At 34.5% G+C, this 26,627-nt stretch overlaps 1 protein-coding gene across 3 annotated transcripts in view; it reads left to right on the top strand.

Annotated features, from left to right (window-relative positions):
- The window catches only part of dpp6b (dipeptidyl-peptidase 6b), a 125,021-nt gene that overhangs the window by 35,687 nt on the left and 62,707 nt on the right, over positions 1 to 26,627 (top strand). Inside the window, exon 1 of one of the 3 annotated variants that reach the window (XM_052611219.1) lies at positions 10,560 to 10,638. The exons of the other annotated variants lie outside the window; for them this stretch is intronic. Within the exon in view, the coding sequence (XP_052467179.1) occupies positions 10,597 to 10,638 (42 nt within the window). The 5' untranslated portion in view covers positions 10,560 to 10,596. Of the gene's footprint in view, positions 1 to 10,559; positions 10,639 to 26,627 lie in introns of those variants that run through there. 3 annotated transcript variants of the gene reach the window in all.

Genomic DNA, 26,627 nt, shown 5'->3' with positions numbered 1-26,627 from the left:
AAGCTTGAACAGTGTTCTCGTTTACAGAGAGAGAGATGGACATCGTCACATTTACATGAATTCAAGATTCAAGATTTTTATTCGTCACATACAAAATTATATATAGCATATATAACCAGTAGTGAAATGTGAGTCAGGTCCGCTCCATGGACAGTGCAATTATTAAAGAAAACAACACAGATGAAAATATACATAAATAAAGCTATGTAAGAATGAAATAAAAGTAAACAATAAAAATATAAGAATAAAATATAAAAAATGTATATTGTAGAATTAAATATAGAACGCAAAATAATGTGCATGAGTGTAAACTGTAGTCTTAAATATTAAGATGTACAGGGATGTACAATGTGCATATATGCATGAATGTGTAAAACCTCAAAAATGTTTCTTTTGTTTTCTGTGGAATTTACAGTCACCTGTGCAAATTTCTAAGGCCTCTAAATGATCAAACACGATCAAAACTGTGCTGAAAAACCTGTTTTACACAACACATGTCTTCATTAAAGCCTTTTAGTTTATTTGTAAAAAAAAAAAAAAAAAAGTCCATTCATGTCTTTTTTTCTGTGAAATCTTTACAGATTTTTATAAATTAAACATTAGAATAACTTTTATATTGTTGGTACTGTAATATTTCAAGATGAACACTTGCTGGACTGAAGCAACTTAGGTGTTCTTCATTATTAAATAAAAAAAATATATTTAAATTTGAGTATAAAATATGATACATTAGACTTTTAAAGTACATTTATTTGTAAATATCTCAATCATTATTATATGTCTGTTTTACTTCTATAAACATTTTCATTTATTTACATTATAAGCTATTTCATTCAGGGTTATATTTCGTTAAAACAAAAAATAATTATAATTCTATAAAACTAACACTAAAACAATGAAGACTAACAAAAATGATAAAAATTCATGAAAAAAATTACTAATACTATAATTAAAAATATAAAGTATAAACATTGAATCTAATTCAACATATTAATAAAAGCTATTATAGTATCTCAAAAATAACACTGATTTCATCTATAAATCTAATAATCTATTAATAAATATCATAAATTTCACCAAATTGATTTTTTTTGTTCGCCTCTGAGTATGAGCTCCATATTCTCACTATATCATACTATATGAGCCATAAAAGTCCACTGTGTTGTGTGTGTGTGTGTGTGTGTATATATATATAGTGGCCTTCATCTCTTCTGCATTCTTGGGTCTGGCATATCGCATCTTCCTCTTCACAACACCCAATAGATTTTCTAAGGGGTTAAGGTCAGGCGAGTTTGCTGGCCAATTAAGAACAGGGATACCATGGTCCTTAAACCAGGTGCTGGAAGCTTTGGCACTGTGTGCAGGTGCCAAGTCCTGTTGGAAAATGAAATCTGCATCTCCATAAAGTCGGTCAGCAGCAGGAAGCTAAGAAGTGCTCTGAAACTTCCTGGTATACAGCTGTGTTGACCTTTGACCTCAGAAAACACTGTGGACCAACACCAGCAGATGACATGGCAGCCCAAACCATCACTGACTGTGGAAACTTTACACTGGACCTCAAGCAACGTGGATTGTGTGCCTCTCCTCTCTTCCTCCAGACTCTGGGACCCTGATTTCCAAAGGAGAAATCATCAGAGAACATAACTGTGGACCACTCAGCAGCAGTCCAGTCCTTTTTGTCTTTAGACGCTCCTGATGCTGTCTGTTGTTCAAGAGTGGTTTGACACAAGGAATGCGAAGCTGAAACCCATGTATAACCTTGCATACGTCTGTGTGTAGTGGTTCTTTTTTTTCTACCACATCTTTTCCTTCCCTTCGCCTCTCTATTAATGTGCTTCTTTTGCAATGACCTTTTGTGTCAATGATCGTCTTTTGGACAACTGTCGAGTCAGCAGTCTTCCCCATGATTGTGTATCCTACAGAACTAGACTGAGAGAACATTTAAAGGCTTTGCAGGTGTTTTGAGTTAATTAACTGATGAGAGTGTGGCACCAGGTGTCTTCAACATTGAACCTTTTCACAATATTCTAATTTTCTGAGATACTGAATTTGTGATTTTCCTTAGTTGTCAGTTATAATCATCAAAATTAAAAGAACTCTGTCATAAACATTTGAAATATATCAGTCTGTGTGTAATAAATGAATATAATATACAAGGTTCACTTTTTGAATGGAATTAGTGAAATAAATCAACTTTTTGATGATATTCTAATTATATGACCAGCACCTGTATATCTGTATATATATATATATATATATATATATATATATATATATATATATATATATATATATATATATATATATATATATATATTATTTTATATAAACTATATATTATTTTATATAAACTATTTTATGTGTCTTGCCTTCCAGTTTTCTCTGACATTTCTAGCTCATATTAAAATGTCACGTTGCTTCGGGAGTCTTTCCTAAGAGGTTCATATTGATGCTGGAAAGTGATAAATCTTCCTTCTTCATTATCTGCTCGCTTCTCTCCATCAGGCCTCAGTATATTAGCAGAACTTTCTCCTGTGCACTTCTTCATCCTCTCTGTGCTAAGAATAGCACTTGTGTTTACTTTGTTCCACTTTCCTCTCTGCTTTCACTGTTAGCTCTTTTCTCTGAATTTTACTGGGCCAGCAGTGATGTACAACCCTGTGCTGCATGACTTTGTCCTGATGCAAGCTGAACTTTTTTAGCTCTCAGAACTACTTCATCAATTTCTATTTTATGTAGCTGTTTTCAGAGAAAATGAACCGTCTGTTTTCTTAGCCGTGCTGTATGAAGAGGGCTCAGTGATGTGTTTTATATATATGTAGAGAATAAGTGTATGTATGTGTGCTGTAAACAGAGCCTTTTGTTTCTGCAGCTTTACATCTAAATAATAGCAAGGCTACAGTCTGAAAGAGTTGCGTGTGCGATACAAAACTGAATGATGAGGATAAATCCAGCAGATAAATGAAAAGATGCATGACCTTCATTGCATTCACTGTCAGTCCAGTCCAAAGTCTTATGCTGAATTGCTTAATTTAATTAAGAATGTCCTTCCATAGCAAGCAAATAAACAAAAAAAAAAAATTTTTTGTCATTAATTTAATTAAAAATGTTTGTCATTGTTTGAAGTACGACCTAATAGAGGGAAAAAGCAGCCAACAAATATCCAGCACTGTTCTCCAGTGTTTATTCACATTCAAATTGCTCACCTTTTTGGCAAAGGCAGTTTGAACTCCAGCATCACTGGAACAAAATATTCATATTATCAGGAAAACATGACTTTCTGTTAATTTTACATTGTAGATAATTTTTATCTTAGAAGAAAGTAATTTATTATTAATCTCATGATCTCCAGTAATGTTTAGAAATCAGAATAATTCTAATAATGTTGAATTCAGTGAATTTATATTAATTAATGATTTATAATAATTCACTTTTATAGCATTTTTTACTCATTAACTTTTTCTAAACTTTCTTACAGACCCCAGCGCCCTTTTGTGTCCCACTGATGATGATGATGATGATCGTTTATTTTATTTTATTTTTAGATCATTTTACACAATTCTTTCTAAACTTTTCTTAATATGGCCTCTTGATGATGAAGATGCTAATAATAATACAAATGTTATAGCACTTTACAAAAGTATAATAATAATAATAATAATAATAATATTTTATAATAAAATATTATTTATTTATTTATTTTACTATTATTCTAAAATGTTGCATATAGAGTAGGTTCTGCCAGCTTCTGAATTCGGTATGTGTCCTTCTGCGAAGCTTGGTTTCAACATTGTGATCTCCTTTACTGTGGCCACTGATTAAGTCCGTTTTTAATACACTTGATGGAGTGTGTTCTAGTCTATTCTGCTTTGTAAGGGTGTAATTAGGGCTTGTCTGGTTCCAAGTGGAAACCTGAGTGCGGCTCATTATCACTGGTTGACCTATAGTGTGTGTGTTGATTTCTGCAGGGAAACAGCAGCCTGATCCTGATCCATTCATCCTCTCGCTGCTGGAGCACCTGCTGGCCACCAGGGGCGCCACAGACCCAGAAATCAGCTTCATGCGCTGTTCATTTTCATGTAGTTTGGCAGTCTGCATTCATCTCTGAACATTACAGTGGAAAGTACAGAAAATACCATATATGGCATTTCACTTTTATAATAGCATATGCATATGACATATATCGAAGTTATTATCCATCTCCATAACTAAATGCACAGAAAAATGTGTATTAAAAACAACATAAAACCTATTTACTTAATAATGCACGGCCCTCTTATTGTGTAAATCCCTTCACATTGCAGAAAATTCCTGAAATGCATCACATTACAGAAGCAAAATGGGATGCAAACGGTTTCATGTTAAAAATGGCACAGTGAAGTGTTGAGACATATAAAACAGCTAACATCCTTATGAATGAATCAGAGCAAAATAGAGTGCAGATAAGCTTCAAATTGAAACTGTACCTGACTTTCTTCTAATATAAAACAATTTCTGGGTTCAGAGTAAAACTATTTATAGCCGCTCACGCTCTTAGCATTGAAGAGGACTGATTGTGCCAGGTAATGAGTGTGTCAGCGGCGTATCCCCAAGGCTCATATTAATGAGCAACAGGGATCTTTTTGTCCATTGGGTCACCTCATACAGGGGAAAAAGACCAATTTCTAATTAGAATGACTCAGGAGTTGAAAAGCCCCAAGCAACACTCTATCTAACACAGGCTTCAGTAGCACGAGAGAGAAAATGATGAGTGTTTGACAATCAGTCTTTTACTAGAGGATTTATGCTGACAGCAGCTTTAGTTTAATAGCGATTCTGTTGGTTCATACGTCTGTTAATGTAGGATTTTTTTACATTTGAACCTGGAAATGAACAAAGAATTGTTCACGTCATGAGATAAAATAACATATTTAAGATTCTGCACTTTACTTCTTGGAGAAAACATTGACTCTGACATTGAGATATGTAATAACAATGTTATTACATATTATAATGGTCACTTACAAAAGCTGTCACAGTGTCCTTTTGAAAGGTACTAATATGTAACTTTAAGGTACTAATGCGCACTATTCAGGGGTAAAAAAAAGTTACCTTTTGAAAAGCTTTTATATCTTACTCAGTTCCTGTGGCTCAGGGGTAGAGCATTGTGTTAGCAGCACAAAAGGTTGTGGGTTCGATTCCCAGGCAACACACTGATTAATAAAATGGTGTAGCCTGAATGCACTGTAAGATGCTAAATGTACTTACTCTATAAGTGTAAAATAGACGCAATTTTACTGGTCAGCTCAAACTTTCTGACCCTTTTTGCAATTCTAAGGTGTCAGAAGTTTCTTTAAAAGTGAAAACTGTGCACAGTGTAATCAGCAGGGGGCAGTGCGACCCTCCAGGACACTGGATCTAATTTTTTTTAAATAAAAATAAATGGAATGAATGTAATCTGTAGTTAGATGCCATTTGAGCCATAACAGAAGAGTGTGTACTGTTCATTCCCTCTTTCACGACAGACATTTTGACCATTGCTAATTAAACAAAGCAGAACCACTTCAGAAGTTTAATCATTCAGAAAACTGTCAGTTTGAGATGTACACCGACAGACAGCATCCCACATTTATTACACCATCATTATGCATTAAAATGAAGGACTCTGTGGACATATAGACTTTCCTGCCTCCTTTAATGTAAGAATAGTAACACCACAGCTCTTATGTTTGTCCTCACAGCTGAGGGAGTTGTGTTGTTCCTGTTTGTGGAGATGAAGCCATGTAGAATGAATGTGTTGTGCCACACAGGTTGTCATTTACTGACTCTGAAATGATAGCAGGGGCTCACTGGGAGCGAAGGGAATCCAGCCGAGCGCACAGTCTTCGGGTTTGATAGCTCTGTTCTCTCCTCACACACTAAAACATAAACCTCTCTCTGAATTTGAATTCATTTGCTCATTCAGTTAAGTGAACTTCACAATTTCCTATAGTGACAGAATTACATTCTCATTCATTGTTTTTCTTGTTTTCCAGTAAAAATAAGTAAATAAATAAACATGAAATGATGTAAGATGATTAGACTTGTTATTTTGCGGTGCATTTATGAAACATTTCAACTGATCAGTTTGCAGCAGAACTTATCTGTGATTTGTCAGACATGATTTTATGGAGATGAGATATGGATTATGCTGATATGCCATCAACTGTGTGAAATCTCTTACCGGGTGTGTTTATCTCTCAGATGAATAATCAGGGTTATGCATCATACAGAAATGAATTGGTGTGTTGAGTGACATTCACTTGTTTGCAACTTGTTGAATTTCTTTGAAGTCCCTCTTCCTGTAATTTCATTTCAATCATCATGTGGCTAGTTTTATTCAACGCTGTGTTAAATAGCACCCAATGTGATGTGCAATGAGTCATTGAGTTTACATTATACCACTCTTATGCATGCACAGACACACTAGAGAAGATACAGTAAATGGCATTTATAAATCATTCATGTTAGATCCATTTTTATGTGTGTTTTCATTTCTTCAGAGTCAGTATGTGAGAAACATGTGACCACTTTTTCAGTACACTTAATTACGAGCAGCTTACCAATAAACCACAAAAACCCCTAGAGAATGAATGCAAATTCAGTCTGTTGTGAAGCGATAATAAAACATCAAAGCGCTTGCGTTGATCTCCAACCCTCTGGTCATAAACCCCAAGCAGTATAAGCAGAAGACTTCATAAATAAAGCAATTCAATTAAAGAAGAACTGCAGATCTAGAAACAGGGAAAAGTTTTAGTGTGTATATTAAACGCTTGATTGCATCATTAGTGTTATCAGATTTTGATTCCTTTCGGTGTGCACTCTCTTTTTGACGGAAACCGTCACGTGTTATTTGAAGCATTATTTTTGTGTACAAACATCTGATACATCTTAAAAGGGAAACGTTGATGTGCATTCTGAATGTAATGTCACTATAAATACATCTGCTGAATGTCATCCCATCATCCATCAGGAAAATGTTCTGCTGTAGATAGATGATCTGATTCTGCATGTTTTACATCTTTCAGACAGACCGTCAGTCTGTTCATTCGGTCGCAGGGATGTTTTAGTGAAACTTTCTGAAAGTTACAATTGTTATGTAAGTGGAAATTAATGACTGCCTTCATGAGTGAGTCCCACTTTTATTATGAATGAGTCTGATTTGTTCAGAAACACTGATACATTTAGAAGGAGCAAAACACCACAAAGCTGATGTTGCAAAAGTTCTGCTGTTGTTTTGTTTGGGTCTATTTTTGATTCATTCGACTTATTGTGTTCAAAATGTAGTCAAAAGATGCTGAATATGTACTTCTAGTTTACTGACCTATTGCATAAAACCATTGGGTAACACTTTCTATGAAGCCCGTATTTATAATACATTATAAGGGTATTCTTTAAGGCATTATAATAAAGTATCAACAGCTGTTTAAAGGGTACCATCAAAATAATCAAACTGATATTACAATAAAAATAGTTCAAAGCAAACGTGTCATATTACACATCCATCTGATGTGTTATATGATCTTATAGCTGTTTTAGAGATAATTTATTTTAATTATTTCTACTTATAAGTGGTCTTTGACCGCTTTAAGTAAATTATCATCAGAAGAAAATGGCAAGATATGAGACTTATAATACATTATAACTATGAGGAATATAATCCATTGTCAAATTGGATGCAACGTATTGATTGTGCTATAAATCATCATAGCTATAACCACAAATAAGTAAATATTATAATATATTAAAACTGTTCTTATGAATATTCATGAGATGTTACAGCATATTATAAGGTTTTTTCATAATGCATTACGCATTCATTATAATGATTTAAGAATACCCTTATAATGTATTATAAATACAGGCTTCATAGAAAGTGTTACCAGTTTATTTTCCATTATATTAATAACTTGTAAGGTAGTTGTTCAGTGTAGAGATTGGGCCGGGTTAAGGGATCTAAAACATGGACATACAGAATAAAACATTGATATGTAGCTATAAGTACCAATGAACATCCAATATGCTAGTAATCTGAATGCTTATAAGCAAGTTAATACTGAGAATTGCACCTTAAAATAAAATGTTACCAAAAGGTTTCAGAACATGTAAAATACAGCTTTCTGAGGAGAGATGTGCTATTACGTTCTTAAGTGATCAGATCGAACTTTTTCAGATTTAACAGGGTGAAAAAATACTATAGATTTACAATGAATCAGTTCAATTGCTAGCTCACATACTTAACTCGCTTTTTCCAAAATAAAGCTGCATAACAACAGATTTGATCCAGTTTTAAGCTGTCCATCAGCGTGGAGAAGCTGTCAGGTTCAGCTCACGCAGCGCTCTAGTGTCTGTGAGTAAACTCTTCTCTTTCAGCGATGTATTCGTGGCATCTGCATTAGCAGAACTCACCAGCTGAAGTCAAGGGTTAGCGGGAGCTTATCGGCTCCTTTAGATGTGCTGATGTGACGATACATGCTGAAGTGTAAATGAAGCCTAATGGATTGGGAAGTGGTTTGGTGCTGATGCTGGTGAAACGGTTTGAAGCTTATGTGTGTGTGTGTGTGTGTGTGTGTGTGTGTGTGTGTGTGCGTGTGTGTGTGTGTGTGTGTGTCTGGACTCCACTGAGCTGATGACGGCCGATGATGTTCTCATGTGTCCTTGTTTCAGTCAGCACGGGTTTCACGAGACAACTTGATGGTACATGAGAATGGTCAGTTAGTTTTACAGTAGCAGGAGTAATCCATTTACATTTACAGGCCTGTATACATCTTAAAGTTTCAAAGGGATAGTTCATCTAAAAATACTTCTCTATCGGTTGTGTATTATGTCCGTTCTTCAGGAAACACAGAGATGAGAGAATGTCAGAGCTTCTGTTTTCCTTGCAAGCTCCAAAAAAAAAGACAGAACAGATTGTGAAAGTAGTCCATCCAGCTTATGCACTATACTCCATGTCTTTTCAATCCTTTATGAGGAACAGATCAAAATTGAAGCAGCTCTCAAATCTCATTTGTGGTCGTTTTTTGTGCAACAATCAGTCAAGCAAGAACCAGTGTGAGTCTGTGTCAGATCAATTTTGGTGATATTTTAGATTTTGTCACTTTGTTTTAATAAATTTAACTGCTAAAAAGCCTTTTATCTTTTGCAGACTGAAAGGCAACGTCACAGATGTTAACGGGAAACATGAAATGCAAACTCTGCAAATGCAAATTTTACAATGTTTCTAAAGTTTTGTCAACTGCAAATCTGTATCATATAAATATATGTGACCGGTTACACAATTTTTTAAGGTGTCCTTGTTACAGTGATATTATATATTTAAGTACTGAGTAATATTAATGAACTACATGTACTTAATATATGGTTAGGGTTAGGATTAGGGTTTGATTTAGGGTTACATGCCTGTAATTATTCATAATTAATTGTTATTATAATAGTAAGTAAATGTAACGTGTTACAAGGACACCATAAAATAAAGTGTTACCGTGTGACCAATAGAAATTGATATCATTTTATGAGCTCTTAGATGAATTAGAAGAATATAGACTTTAAAGCTGCAGTGCAAGAAAGTGCCAGACTGAGTATTTTTACAATATGCATATATATTTATTTTATATGTGTATATAATAATAAAAAAAAAAAAAAGATTTCCATTAACTTCCATTAAAAAAAATTTCATGAGCAAATTTAGTTACACTTTATTTCAATAGTCCACTTTAGAATTTCTTTCTAACTATACGTATTTTTTTTCAACGACATGTCAGTAAACTCTCATTAGTAGACTGTTAGGTTAGGATAGGGTTAGGTTTAGTACAATAGGTTGACATAGTTGCAAAGTTGCTTGTGGTCAGTACAATGTATGTTGGAGGGCTTATATCTAAGCAGATATAAACCAGAGAGTTCACTAATACTGTAATGACCGCTAGTTGACATGTACTTGCAAATTTACTTATAGTTTGTGAAATGTCTAAAGTGGACTATCGAAATAAAGTGTCACTGCATATTTTATTTAAGAAACTAAGCAAAATAATACATCAGTGAAGGTTTATTAGGCATTTTATTTCATGATTTGTTCTGTATAGCACTATTAACATCTCACCCACATTTTTGGCTTCTAGTGGGTAAATATACAGTTTTGACGACCGTTTGTCTTGTTTCTGTGGTGCAGACCGATAACAGCCAGAGTGAGAGGAGGTGTTGAGGTAAAGCACAGGGAACTGCTCACAACAAAGCTGCAAGTTTACATCAGAGGAACGAAAAGTGGCTTGTCAAACTGGCCAAATAAAGAGCATTTACCATTGCACAAACTGAATACATTTAATTTCAGTCTGTTCCTCACACAAAGGTATAGTGGTGCCGAGCAAACGATGAGAGAATTGAGCTTGTGCAAACACATGGTTCAGTTATCCAGAGTGAAACCCAGATTGATCTCTCTAAAGAGAGTCGCTGGCAGGGTTAGTGCTTGGGATCGGGATCAGGTGCACTTAAAGCTGGGGTGTGTCCTCATCATTAAATGATCTTCAGCCCGTGACCTGGGACGCATTTCTCCCACAAACCTCCTCAGACACACTGCATCTCAGCATGAAGACCAGGAAGCTGTCCAGAATACAGAGACTATATATTGTAAGTGTTTTTACATGCATGAACTTTGGTAGTGTTGCACAAAAAAGCTGATCGGAAAAGTTACTGTTTGTTTTCTTTATTGGTTTCACTTAGTTTTATGGTAGTCTGTGCACCATTTGTTTAAGGTTTAGAGTGTTTCCCAATGACGAGTCTCAGGGGACGTGCATTGATCAGATTGACTGAATGTAATGAGCGTTTCATGCGTTTGACTTCATTGTTGCTTCTCGTGTTGTACCTCAGATTGATGGTTTATATCTGGGTCTGTGACAGCAGCTCTTGTTCCTTTGCTCATGTCTCGTAAAATCTCTTGAATTGTACGTATTTGTGTACTTTATATGTGCTACCTATTTCTTTAGAAACTTAATAATAGATATAACAGAAAATGTCATTTGAAATGCAACTCTAGAGAAATCCCTGAATGCAAATGATAAATGAAAGGTGACTGAGATGTCAGATAACTGTTAAAGGTTTCTCTCAAGTATGTAAGGATTACAAAACCTCTCTATCGGTTCTTTGGATTGGACTCTCGGGGGTAACGGGTGTCAAATAATAACCGAGTTGAGTTTTTATTAAAGCAGGAGAAGATTAAACTCTTATTACCTGCTGACCAAGTGCTGCACTGTAGCTCAAAGCCTCCAACACTTATTATTTTACTGTAATTATATACATTTTCACTATATTTTTCTATCAGTTTGGCTTGTGTATTTGCAATAGGCAATTGCTGAAGCTGAATAATGAACTGCTGTAACATGCTGGTAGCTGTTCGTTTTCAACAGGAGAGCACTACTCATTACACTGTACACTCAACTGCAAAAAATCATTTTAATGAGTATTTTTTTTATTAATCTTTCCCGTAAAAATAACCAAACATCCTTAAAACATGCCATCCTTAAAACATATTGGATGGCAAATAATAATAATTTGCCATCCAATTATTTTACATTCATTTATTATTTATGTTTGTAACTTGGTGCATCTAATCATTTCATAATGCTTATATTTCATCAACATTATACATGGTCTGATGTTATCAGGTTTCTTTGAGTGGGTTATTATTTATTTGAATTATGTTAAAATTAGTTCTTTTTTTTTTTTATAGTACCATACCATAGTTAAATGGAATGTAATAGCATACCCAGTTATACCAGTCAAAATGAATACCTCACCATGTCATAATGCTGTAATGTAACATTCATCAACACAATGAAGTATGAGTACAGTATTGTAAGTATCAGCAAGTCAACAATTTTAATGCATCAGAGCATGCATCGATGTGCTTTTAGCCACTCAGAGTAATTGGCTACAGGAACGCTCTTTCTGCAATCTGCTGAGAGGCCTGTGCTTCCTCTTAATGCACAAACTACTTAACAGAAAACTTGACATGCATTGTCAGTCATTTCACCACTGAAATTATGTTTGCTATTTCCATAAATGCAAGTAGGTCAATATGAAATAACCTTTTTGTACCAACCGAACTTTTTGTACAGCAGCAGCAGTTCCATGAGGGTTAAGTTGGAGTAATTGGAGTAGTTGTTCTGCACTGGTTTGTGCTTTACTTTCTTTTCTAGAACTGCTTTCCTGTCCTCTTCTTATATATATATATATATATATATATATATATACATATATATATAAGTACAATGCTCTTTCAGTCAGTGCTGGGAAATTAGGGATATGGTAATTATTTTAACCAGTAAAGCCTGAGGTGTAGTTTTGGCGCATAGAATATAAGTTTAAACTTTTATTCTTTGACGTTTATGGTTAAAGTTGGACTTTAAAGACATGATTTAAAAACTCTTAATGACTAGATGAGCAAATTAAGACTTAAAGGAGTAGTCCATCAAATTTGTTTTGATTTGATCAACTTAAAGCCATCCAAAATATAGATGAGTTTGTTTCTTCATCAGATTTGGAGAAATGTAGCATTGCATTATTTGCTCACCATTCTCTCCAGTGGATGGGTGCCATCAGAATGAGAGTCCAAACAGATGATAAAAACATCACAATAATCTACGAGTAACCCACAGCACTCCAGTCCATCAGTTAATGTCTTTCAAAATGAAAAATGGCATGTTTGTAATAAACAAATTCAGCATTAAGACATGAATGCTTTTACTTCAAACCATTGCTTCTGGCTAAAATATTGTTAGAGATACAGTATGCACAGATCAAACACAGTTTAAAAGCAAAAACATTTCCAAACAAATCTGTTTGCAGATTTTGATTTGAGAGGACAACGGGGGATGGACTTCGGAGGAAGCATGTTTATGGATTATGGACTTGATTTAAAGATAAAATGTCTTGATGGATTGGCTGTTTGGATTCTCATTCTGACGGCACCCATTCACTGCAGGGGAACCATCGGTGAGCAAGTGATGCAATGCTAGATTTCTCCAAATCTGTTGATGAAGAGACATTGTGGATGGCCCGAGGGTGTGAGTACATTTTCAGCTGAACCATTTCTTTAAAAAGTATAGTATGTTAAAAATATTGAGAGTGTAATCTGTTTAAAAAAAAAAAAAGAAATTCTGAAATTAGAAAAGCTCAGACTTTTAGTTCTCACTGTGCACAATATGTTTAAGACATAATAACACATCTGCAGCATTTCCAGTTGAATGGTGAGAAAGTTTTTGTAGAGTACAAAGACATTGGGAAAATAAGCTGTGGTCCCTGCATCTAGTCCTCCACGGAGTCTCTCCACAGTCATAGAGTGACTGTGGTAAAGCACCTCCTGCTTCTGAGTCCATCCAGAGAAGGTGTCACCCCAGTCGTCCTGGTCCACAGGTCCCTGACTCCACAGACTGATAACATTCAGTCAGACTGCAAGGTCAACTGCTCAGGCAGGCTTTGCACGTTCAAGTTTTGAATGTTTTCAAGTAATTTTGTTTCCTTTACAAGGGAGGTTATAATCCCTCTTTTTAGCGTTCCCTCTACCGCTGTATCATTTTCATGCTGTTTTGTGCTTTGACATTTTGAACCTCATCTCTGTTTTTGATGGAAAATCTGCATTTACATTTTCACGCAGTATTGAGGTGGGTTAATGTGTGGGTTTGAGCACTTATTTTACATATTTTCCAAAAAACAAGATATATAAAATGAGATATAAAATATATATAAAAAACATGGTATGACTTTACCCATTCGAGACTGACTGCATCATAAAAAGTGATCTCTCGGTTGCAGGTAGATGGATGGAAGTGGAGGAGATGACAAATGAGAGAGCATGGGGATGTCGGCCAAAAGGAACAAAATCTGGAAAAATTCACATTTAGTAAAAAAATTATTACATTTGTGGAGATACATTTTTTTTCCTTTTTTTCTTTTTTTTTTCAATAAGAGTATGACCATGCATGGAAGAAGTTATTAAAAATGTACAACATTTTATAGTATCTTGAGACGGTTAGCGTTTATGAACATTTCATTTGCACTGTTTAATGCTCTTGCATGTCATAAAAATAATTTACAAAGTATTTAATTTATCTAAAGCATTGTTTGCTATTCATCTACACAGCTTTTCAGACATGAGTAATATGGCTGGAATTGCTCAGTGCAATACAAAAATGTTTTTTTTTTTTTTTTTTTTTTTTTTTTTTTTTATGTGAGCGATTCGTGGCAATTATAAAAAGCCTTGAAACTAAAAGTGAGAATTAGCTAATGTCATAAAGTGTGATTTCATCTTCTGGATAGTGGGTCATGTCTTTTAGGAAATTTTTTGTCTGTGCCATTTATACATGCTTTTATGATTTAAAATGATTCTTCTTTTATGCAGCTATATATGCTTTATATGACTTTATGCAGTCATATAGTTTATAGTGTACAGACAGCTAACAGACCATTTACGATGGAGCTCAGTGACTGCCTACATTTGCATTCTTTGGCTCCAGAAGTATTTTTCTTATTCATTTTCTCTGTGGAGATTTTTATTTAAACAAAATTCCTTAAAAAATAAAAGCCTTGGCTCTCATATAAATCACATCAATACAAACTTGGGTTTGACACATGAAGCTACAGGACTGTGTACTTCTTTAATAAGAGAATAAACTAATCATCCTAGAATTTAAAATAAAATGTACTATTATTTAAGTAGAAATATTTGGACTGAATTTGAAATGATTTAGGCAAATGTAAATGTGTTATTGGTGTAGTTTTAAACATCAGGTTTGTTTTTTCGTTTTTTTTATGATAAGTTATTGGAGCAACAAGGGGCAATATAAACATTGTTATATTTCTTGTAATTAACAGTTGCATGTTGTAACTATACATCATAAACAAAACATTAACGCTGAGTAACTTACAGTTTAGACTGCAGCAAAACGGTTTCATTCCTAAATGATCATTCATTGACTCCCATTGATTCATTGACATTTATTGAAATATCTGTATGAATTGCTTTTAGCTATAATAAATAAATACATTTGAAGAATATAGGTAGCCAAAATGTTTCTGATCCCCACTGACTTCTATAGTATGGAAAAAAAACAATCCTATTGAGGTCAGTAGGGACGTCAAATGTTTGGTTACCTCACATTCTTCAAAATATCTTATTTTGTATTCAGCAGAATAAAGAAATTCATGCAGATTTGGATCAATTTTTTAGGCCAAATCAATTTTTTAACTTTTTTAGTAACAGAGTAACTTAACGTGTTATAATTTTCAAAATAGTAATTAGAGTATAGTTGCAAGCCTACGTTAACTGTGAACTGCAGTCTGATGAGATATTGTTAGACTATTTGTCAGTAAAACACACTTCCCTGTCCCATCAGCCGTTTTACTGTGCTCACAGCACACACTCTTCAACAGTATGCAGATATGTGGCACACACTCTATATCACTTCATCATAAATAACCCGCACAAGAAACTTTGAACATACTGTAGGCTACATACCTCATTCTGTCGTCAGCTAAGTCATGAAATCATCAAAAAGGCGAATAAAACGGCAAACTGCATGTACGCAGAACACACGAACATCTCTCAAATGCATGTACTAAAATATATTCTGCAATTCGAGATTACCATAAGGCACAAGATGATGCTGTATGTATTTTGTACTTGTAATTTAATGCACAAATAAATGTGAGCAAAGTGCACTTATACTAGAAAATATGCGAAAATGAAAATATTTAAATGCATAAAATAACTCATTTTATATTCTGGCATTCATGACTGTTGACTTCAGCCTTTTTAAAAAGATTTCACTACGCATGCGTCATCCAGGAATATGCAGTGTTGGAGAGCAAGCATTTGGGAGTTTCTAGAAGCTGAATAAACAAAGCTATAGTGAGCCCCTTTATTAAAATACACTGAGGTGAGGAATAATACAAAAATCATATTGTCATATTCACTCAGTATTACTTGATCTAATTTACAAATATCTCAATTACAGTTAAGTAGAAATAAGTTTTACTCAGTTGTATTTTAGGCACTAAAACAGTCCAGTACATTATAATCAAACATATTTTTATATTGAAATAATGAAGATTTCTGTGCCACCCCTATGAAAAACATCCTGGCTCCGCCACTGTGTATTAAACATCATAAACACCTCTTTTTAGGCAAGAACCAGATAGGGGTGTCATGTAGGGGTAAATACTTTTTTTTTTAATGGGACATAATTTATATTTAACAAGATTACAATTTAATAATAACGTCAGACATTTATAATTATATCAATTTTCCTTTCCACGATTATTCAAACAGCGGATAAATTATATAGAGAGATTCGTAAACTCAACAGAATTGTGTGATATTGGTTAAAATGTGCAACAATGTAAAAACATCTAAAATAAAATACGATGCAAGGGAATTGGCAAGGGTCTGGAATTCAGTCAGCGAAAGCGAACGCGCTCAACAAAACTGATGAGTTTCAGCGAGGACTCTTGTGAACGCTTCTGTTTTGCCAGTGCATTCCTAAACTCAACAGAATTGTGTGATATTGGTTAAAATGCACAACACTGTAAAAACATCTAAAATAAAATACGGCGCAACATGAGAAGATCTTAATTTAATGCAACATTATACGCTGTCTATTCATAATCACTTTGTTAGCAACAGACGTAATAGATAATATTTGTTTGTGCAGAGGCATTTTTTTTGTCCAAATAAGTGGCATTTTTGCCCCAAGTCCCCATACGTGGCCGGAGCCTTACACGCGCTCTGCCTATGACTGAGATGTCTTTTAGAGATTATAAATGCAACGCTCTTTGCTTGCATTCTGCCAAACCATGCATGCAGTAGCCGCTTGCTTTAGATAAAAATAACAGTGTTCTGTGAATGTTGATGCTTTAATAACAAATATTTATTGGGAGCGTGAATGCTGAGATTTCATACATTTCATAGGGAAAAAGTAATGTAACTAATTACTTTTGAAATAAAGTAATCAGAACAGTAACATGATTACTTTTAAATCAGTAATCATTAATTTGATTACATTTTCAGAGTAACTTGCCCAACACTGCTTGAGGTTGAGTAAACAATAAAAAAAATATTCATTATATTTTGGGTGAACTATCCGTAAATGGTCAAGTCTGTCTGTTGCGTAATTGTGCTGTTTGTACCTACAGGTGCATCTCAATAAATTAGAATGTCATGGAAAGTTTATATATTTGAGTAATTCAACTTAAATTTTGAAACTCGTGTATTAAATAAATTCAATGCACACAGACTGAAGTAGTTTAACTCTTTGCTTCTTTTAATGTTTCACAGTTCCCACAGTGAATGGTGATCCACTCAGCAGTAAGGCATAGTCTATATATTCGGCAATGGACCAGTTAACTTTTCCCCCAGGAAGCTGAGAGCAAATGGGTTCATTAAGACCCACTCGAAAAATTTAGTTTAACGCCACATTATTAAAGTCCACCCGGTTAGAAAGATCAAAATCCCGGACATAATCCTCTATTGCCCGATGACCTTTGACGTAAGTGCAACTGCTGGGTTCATTCCTTGGGTTGTGTATTCTGTAATGAGTCCACTGAAGGCAAGTGTAGTGATGAACCCAAGTGCAGTTTATTTACAAGTGATTTAAACATCCTAACAAGAAACAAAGACTTGACTTGACTTGACTTGACTTGACTTGACTTGATATGAACAGACTAGACTCACTGACAGCAGGTTACAACATTAATGCAGAACAAGAGACAATGACAAAGACATGGCTACATATAGCAAACAATGAGGGTCACATGACAAAGATAAACCATTGGGGAACAAGGCACATGACTAAAGCAAACAATGAACAAGAAGAACTGATAATCACATGACGAGACAAATAACCAATCAGAACATAACACATCCACAAGGCAGAGATACATGAGGGCAAGGAAAGGATGACACAAACAGCAAATCAGACTACAAATTAAAAGACATGAAAACATGAAACAAAACCCCCAAACAGACATTACATATGAAATCTTTCTGATCAGGTTAGGTTTTTTTTAAATTGCATTCAAGCATTAAACATACAAGAAGTTTTTAAAAAGTAAAAAAAAAAAAAAAAATAGTGAAATGAAATCCCAGAAATCTTTCACCTAAGTTCAATTTCTTAAAAATGTATTCATTTGAAAAAATGTCATCACATGACATCAAATCTCAAAGTAATTATTGACATAGACTCTCGGAGCATTTCAAAGTAGTAATGCGTTTGTGAATGTGGTTTTCTTGGGTCCATTTTAATTACAGTATATTCTTAAAGGTGTGAAGAGGTTTAAAATCTATAATTCAGAAGTGAAAATATTAAAAGATATACAGAAGTAGCATTAACCAAAGCATGTCCTTGTAAATGTGCTATTTGTTTTGTCACTTTTACTCACCTTCTCAGTGGGTTTTTCATAGATTTTTTATAAAGCTTCACCAAATGAGATTTTCACTTCCTGCGCAGACCCTTATTCACCTCTGCAGTTCCACTGTCAATAATTCCTCTTTTAATATTGTTGTTGTGTGTGATTTGCAGTGGATAACCATGGTTATGGCCTGCCTATTAATAACTTTTATTTCTAAAGGTTTTCTTACAGTTTTACTGCCATTAAGATGGAAATTGATTAGGAGAAATAAAACCCTGGCACCCCATAAATCTTTGAAATTGCACTATAACAGCAGTTGAGTTAATGAACTTGTAATGAGTGCTGATTCATCCGAAGAGTTGAGAGAAAATATTAGTTCTGTTTTAGAGTCTTGTGTGAATCCAAGTTGTGCGATCAGTTTAGAAGTGCAAATAGGCAAAAGAAAAAACTTCAACAATGTGAGGACTCTTTCTGTTTTGCAAACGATCGTAATCATTCTTATTCAAGATTCAAGAGTAATTTAAATGTGTTTACTGTGTAGAGGTAAATCGCTAGATGGACCAGATGGCTTAAAGGGGAAAGACTTGAAAGAATGTACAGTACAACAGGGAAATATGTGTGCAAAGATGTTTCAAATTCTTTTGGACAGTGGTTTTGTTCCATTGGCCTGGAAGAATTCTGTTGTCATCCTGGCACCCAAAATACCCCATACAAAACTGGTTAATGACTTTTTTCCAATTGCGCTCACATCAGTTCTCTGCAAATGTGTAGAATGCATAATGTGTAAAGAATTGTCATTTCATATTGAGTGATTCATCGATCCCCTGCAATTTGCCTACCGGGCCAATCGGAGTACTGTGGATGCCTCTCTCACTCTTTCGAAGTCAGATATGTATTTGAGAAATGGATTTCTCATCTGATTTTAAAAATGTCCAACCTAACCTTCTTGTATAGTGACTTTTAGTATTTAGGTGTCAGTAGTTAGTTGATTTTATAGGTTAATCTTTATAGGTCTTTAAAAGACCGGCTCATTAAAAATGTATCTTGCTGCCATGTTCTGGATTAATTGTGAAAGTTTGACAGAACTGGCTGGTAGAGCTGCCAAGAGAGCATTGCAATAGTCCAGCCTGGATAGAACAAGAGCTTGAACAAGGAGTTTTGAAGCATGTTCCAAAGATCTTCTCGATTGTGAATGAACCAAATCTGCAGGACCGGACAGTTTTAGCAATTTGGTCTGAGAAAGTCAGCTGATCATCAATCATAACTCCAAGGTTTCTAGCTGTTTTTGAAGGAGTTATTGTTGATGTGCCTAACTGGAGGGTGAAATTGTGATGAAATGATGGGTTTGCTGGAATCACAAGCAGTTCTGTCTTGGCAAGGTTGAGTTGAAAGGGATGATCTTTCATCCAGCAAGAAATGTCTGTTAGACAAGCTGAGATGCGAGCAGCTACCGTCGGATCATCAGGATGGAATGAGAGGTAGAGTTGAGTGTCATCAGCATAGCAGTGGTATGAAAAGCCATGTTTCTGAATGACAGAACCTAATGATGCCATGTAGACAGAGAAGAGAAGTGGTCCAAGAACTGAGCCCTGAGGTACCCCATTAGTTAGATATTGCAAGTTAAACACCTTACCTCTCCAAGATATCTTAAAGGACCTATCAGAGAGTTAAGACTCAAATAACTGGAGTGTGGTTCCTAAGATGCCCTTTGCCAATAGGGTTGAAAGGATGATCTGATCGTTAACCGTATCAAAAGCAGCAGACAGATCCAGCATACACCAAGGCAGTCTTGGTTAAATGTCCACTTCTGAAGCCAGACTGGTTGCTCTCGAGGAGGTTGTTCTGTGTGAGAAAGGCAGAGACTTGGTAGAGCACAGCTTGTTCATATAAATACTCATCCCCTCAACTCTACTTTTGAAAGGCTTCCATCAATCAGGGTGTAGACTCAAGATTCCTCTGACCAGAAGAAACACGTATAAAAAAATCGAATGTCTCAATGGCAGTTATTATTTTAAATCAGGTTTGAATTAAATGCAAGAGAATGGCTGCCATAACAGTGTTTATTTTTCTTCTTTGTATTATTGCAGATGATTTTGTAATGTATAAGGGACGATGGTAGTAGCGTTACTAAAAAAATTTAATTTTATGTTTGTTATTTATGCGTGATGTGTTTTTAAGTATTAATGTGGATGTAGATATGTCACCCGTGTCAAAAACAAATTCCATTCTGTGACAAACAGAATGTAAAATAAAGTTAAACTAAACTAAATCAGTTTCCATGTCACTTGAAATTACTGTTCTCTAGAATCAGCAGGAGCTTTATAACCATCTGCAAACGATATATAAGTGTTAATAGAGGCTTAATTCACACACTTTTCTAATGCCCTCTTCCTGTTCAAAGTTAATAACCTTGAAGGAAATGTTCCCCTCAAAATTTATCATTGGTCATCACATATTTCAATACACGTATTTCCAAAATATTCATTTTTGGATAAATATTTTCTTTAAAAGCAATGTCGAAAATAAAGCTTTACCTTCTGCTTGTTTTTCAGTTTCATTTGACATTTTACGTAGAAAAGGTTTTTGCTACAGCTGTTATTTTCCACCTTACTTTTGCAAAAAAAAAAAAAAAAAAAACTGTCAATGGCTTCCATGGTTTAATGAAAAATAAATGGGAAACAGGACAAAGTATAATTCTAAGTGTATGAATGCAATGCCTGAATGTTTCTCTTGTTTGTGCTGGTTTACTGACAGAAAAATTTATTCCACAAAAGGTAACCTTTCAAAAATGAGCTACTTTTTACTGATAGTAGTGTTCATGATAGAAATGGTCCAGATTTAATCAAAATGTTTTTGCTCTGATGGCTCGGTCAATTTTAAATTTTAAAGAAACTTTTATTCTAATAAATAATTTAGAATCTATATCTAAACAGGGACAACAGAATTCCTCAGGAAGGCAAAGATCAGTGTTGCAGATGTGACAGGTTAATGACACAAAGGCAATAATATTCAATAGACCACCATATAATGTAGACTATTTTACAAAACATCCATTTTGAGAGAGTAGGGTAATGACTCAACATAAATTACATTTGAATATGATGATCTATCACTGCTAGTGAACTATTGCATGTCGGCGGAAAGATGTTTGTGGCTGATAAGGTTTGCAATTGAATATAGTTCTCTATTCTTCCTTCTATTTTAGTATGTGTATTCTGAATCACCTGCCTATTTATTATTAAATTATGAATAGAATGCACCACATTAATATTCTGATCAGAAGGCAGTCAGACAGTAAGAAGCAAACACCACTAATAAATCTTAAGTAATGTGCTGTACCTGCCATTTGCAGAGGAAACGCAACAAATCAGGCACTCTGGGATTTTACTTTCACTCTGCTCTCTAAAAGCAATGCATTTGCCAATCTCGGGTCAGTTTTTCCTTCTAAACAAGTTAACAGTAAGCCAGTCTTGGGAACAGGCGAGAACACTGAAATAAGCATTGGATGCATGGTTGCCTTCATGTCTTCTCAGAACAAGATGATTACTTTAAGGCCTGGGAGACATCAGAGTGAACACAGTTAAATATGACAAATGCAATTATTTTAATTGTTGAGCTGAGTAATTACAGAATGCTTTGAGCAGTGAAAGGAAAGTGCTGTTTCTCATCTTTGGCTGAATCACAACCATTCTGATATACAGTACAACAGCAGACATGTGGGAGATGTATATATTCCTAAAAGACTGTATTGCTGATTTATGTATCTCTAAATCATGACAGTCATTACATTTGAAAAGAGGTTTTCAAAATTTTTAATAACAAAAATTCAAAATATGATGATCCCCCTTCTTAAAATATACAGTTAGATTTATTTTTTAAACCCATTTATACTGTGTGAGAAAAATGTTGTGTGCTATTATTTACGTTATTTATTCAATTAGCTTTTATTAATACTGTACTTTAAATAAATAAAAAACCCACTGACCCTAAACGGTGGTGTACAGTATATATTGTTACAAAATATTTATATTTCAATTGTTTCCATCCAAAAATATTAAGCATCACAACTGTTTCCAACATATTATATACAATATATATATATGTGTGTGTGTTAGTGAGTGAGTGAGTGTGTGTGTGTGTGTGTGTTTGTTTCTTAAAGCTGCAGTAGGTAACTTTTGTAAAAATATATTTTTAACATATTTGTTAAACCTGTCATTATGTCCTGACAGTAGAATATGAGACAGATAATCTGTGAAAAAATCAAGCTCCTCTGGCTCCTCCCAGTGTCCTATTGCCATTTGCAGAAACTCCATCGCTCCTGGTAAAAAATAACCAATCAGAGCTGCGGTCCGTAACTTTGTTTGTGTTCAAAATGTAGAAAAATGTATATAATAAGCGAGTACACCATGAATCCATTTTCCAAACCGTGTTTTTAGCTTGTCCTGAATCACTAGGGTGCTCCTATAATAAGTGTTTATATTCGGACTATTTTAGATTGCTTCGGGGGTACCGCGGCGGAGTAACCCAGTACCTTTGTGATTCTTCATAGACATAAACAGAGAGAAGTAGTTCCGGCTACAATGTTCTTCCGCAAGACGCAAGCAATTCTGTTTATTAACCGCTAGAGCGTCAAAAGTTACCGACTGCAGCTTTAATGTTGTCCCAAAGGAGGTCAGTCTTTAAGCTTTTAAGCTTTTAATGATTTTTTTGTTGATGTTTTACTGTTTATTCTAAATCCTTAATGGCTTGTTCAGTATATCCTGTTAGCCAAACACACGAGAATGAATCTGTGAGATGTAATGACTGAACCTGCCTGCTTATTCTGGGTTAAATATGAGCTGTGGGGTCATTATAAATGCTTGATTTGCCGTCGATTGCAACAGCAGGTGGCCCACCATCAGGGCTCTTTGAGGGAATTCTGGGAAGGTCAGGACTTGTGCCAGCCAGCTGGAGAAAAGCAAGGGATTTTTATGGTTGGAACAGCCATGAGTGCTCTGGTTGGGACATCTGGCTTTAGGACACTGTTGAATTAGCATACCAATGAGACTACTTTGAGAATTCAATTAAAGCCCGACGACGTAGAACACATATTCAGAAATTGTTAAAAGTCCTGATATACTACAAGCAAAACCAAAGAACAAATGGACATTCTGAATGAAATTTTCCACCAGCTTGTGATCTATGTCATCAATGTAGTATTTCACAGTTCATAAGTTATAAAAACACTACAGGAAGCTTATTTACAAATGTATGTTTGAATACATTTGTCCTGAAGTCAATACCTTATGTGCAGTTGAGTTATACAGTACACTAATATTTCAGTATTTATGTGAGGTATTATTGCGTGTGACAGTAATCAGCAGTTGAATGTAATAGTTTGGGATGTACAGTATATGTACTTGAGTATAAACTCATGTGGTGCCATATCAGCTGTTTCAGCGAATAGACTTCCCAGTTCCCATTAGACAAGCCTGAGGACTTGAGTTATCCTGAGGAGGTGTGGAAATAATTAGAAGCGCCCAGAGTCCCCCTGACTGAATCAAGTTCAAATACCGAAGCATATAAAGTGAAATCTGTCTGTATCTTTGGGAATGGGAATACATTTTGTACTTGGCAATAAATATTGAATGTATTCTCTTCTCCAGGGTGAGGTTACACCAGATATTTATAAGGTTTTCTTAATTGACTTTGCTGGATAAACACTTCCATAATTTTCCGATGATTCAGAAGGACAGTTGGACTTGAGAGAATGCTTGCTGTGGTAATGATATATTCCAGCTATAAGCAATAAAGCTCCTGATTTACATAATAATTTCTATGATTGAAGCAATTTAGGCTGGCTGAATTTGGGTTGTTTGGAAACAGAGCCTTCATCTCGTTTCTCAGGAAGCTGTAGAATAGACGTTCATGTAAAAAAAGTAAACAAAAACTGCTGATCAGCGTTTGATTATCCAAGTGCATGTTTACACAGCATTGACCATGTAGTAAAATTAGCTAAAGGTCACAGGGGGGCAGCACTATACAGAGGAAACACTGTCAGGATTTCAGCTGTGACTCAAAAACAAGGGATTTGTGGAGCATTGTGGGATATACAGTTGCAGTCTCAAGTTTACATACGCCTTGCAAAATGTTGAAAAATGTTAATACTTTCAACAATATTTTACATAAGAGATGTTTGCAGATAATCTATTAGAAAAACCTTTAATCAGCATATTTTTGTCAATTCAGCTATTATTTTGTCTTGTGGAATATATGTAAAGCTCATTATGTGAAATAGCTCATTTAGAGCAGTACTAAATAAAAAACAACATGCAATTTGTCATGATCCCTGTTAACATTATTAGCATTTGCATATTTTGCAAGGTGAATGTAAACTGTATGTTTTACTTTCAGGTTTCCCATGTGCATGTACAGTATTTATTGTAAAATGTATTATTTTTTAAGGAATCCTGTAATAATAAATTATTAGAAATACTGAAAAATGTATAATTTATTGTAAAAGTATGGGAACACTGTGGAAATCCAGTTAATAATTCATGTTTTAGTGGTCATGTTATATTGATGATTATGTAGACTTTTTACTGTAGATTATCATATTATTTGACTAAAATGGCTCATAACTGACTTTAGTACAAAAATCCCCAGTTTTTATTTTTTTATGAAACTTTTAATTGAACCTTCAAGTAACAAAAAAGTATATATATATATATATATATATATATATATATATATATATATATATATATATATATATATATATATATATATATATAAGTATATATTACAAGAAATTTGAGGCAGTCATTTTCCACAGGTTTAATAAGTTCAATGTATTACTTTTTACAGTGTAAAGCTTTGCAAAATAGGATTAAGGATTTAACAAATCCTTTCCTTTTTTAACATTGGTTCTATTCAGTAATTCCTAAGCAACTCTGAAGAATTACAGTAACATATTCAGGCCATAACCTTATTTCAAATGAAAATGGTTTGGAAGTTCAACGATGGCATTCAAAGAAATTTGAACAGAAGCCTGTGTTTTGTCCGATTAGAGCCGCATGCGAAAACCTTCCTTTCTACAATTTCTCTGAGGAAAATCTGTGAGGAGCAATCAGCGCTCATGGTTTCAGCTGTACTCGTAGGGAGATGGGGGTTAGAGTTTAGCCCTCTACACCGCAGCGATTCATGCTTCGGCACCAATAGATGAGTTCAGTAAACACTATTGTCTTCATTCCTCTTCTGGTTTGCAATTGGGCTTTTCCAAATAGCGCATTATTTCTGGTGTGATGCTACAATTGTTTGAGTGTTTGGTTTTTGCCTTGGATGAGGGTTCGATACGTTTTATTACAACAATAAATAATACATAATACATGTTTAAAAATGCAGTAGTAAATCTCTGCTGGCAAACTATAAATATTTTGTTGCTAACATTTTACTAAATAATGCATTCAGCAAGAATGGTAATTTGAATTCAATATGAGCCCCAAATTTTAGTAAAATAAGTTTATGGTTATGTACTGTATGTATATACAGTATACAAAGTATATATGGCATGGGGAAAAAAATATTTGGAAGTCATTGTCTGCTGTTAACTGTGTGGTTACCATTCTTCAAGATATTTGTTCAACAGAAGAAAGGACACCTTACAGGTATGAATAAATGTGACAGAATTTTCATTCATGGCTCGCGTATCCCTTTAAGATGTGGGTGATGCATTAAAAAATGTATGTTTTCACCAAAAGATCAGGTTATAACTTTTTGATTAAACATTATGAGGGCAAAATAAATAGTTTGCTATAACATGCATTTACAAAATTGTAATTTTGTGTTGATTTATGTAATTATTATTGCTCATCCTCTTTCATATACTACTTAAAAAATAGTATCCAGTATACAGTATTTACTTTTCAATATGCTGTACACTTACAACTAGTTTCTGCTTTAAATCCGAAATCTGTTATTGTATTTGAATGAATGTATCTTCCATTGAGGCCTTGTTTCACCTTTTTCTCTTCAGCTTTTTAAATCAACCACTGAACAGGCAAAACATAAAGCACACTTTTCTGCTTCCTCCGTCTCATGAAGTGCGCTGTGTAATTAACATGCTGGTAAATCTATTCACGGCCGAGTCTCAGAGTGTGACTAATGCAGCGTCTCTGTGCGTTAGCTAAGATTGTCAGAGACATGAGGAAGGCTGGAAGTTGATCAAAAAACAG

The sequence above is a fragment of the Carassius gibelio genome, chromosome A2 (assembly GCF_023724105.1).
Source record: "Carassius gibelio isolate Cgi1373 ecotype wild population from Czech Republic chromosome A2, carGib1.2-hapl.c, whole genome shotgun sequence".
Taxonomy (NCBI): domain Eukaryota; kingdom Metazoa; phylum Chordata; class Actinopteri; order Cypriniformes; family Cyprinidae; genus Carassius; species Carassius gibelio.
Note: the sequence above shows the minus strand (reverse complement) of the source record. Positions and strands in the feature narration are given on the sequence as shown.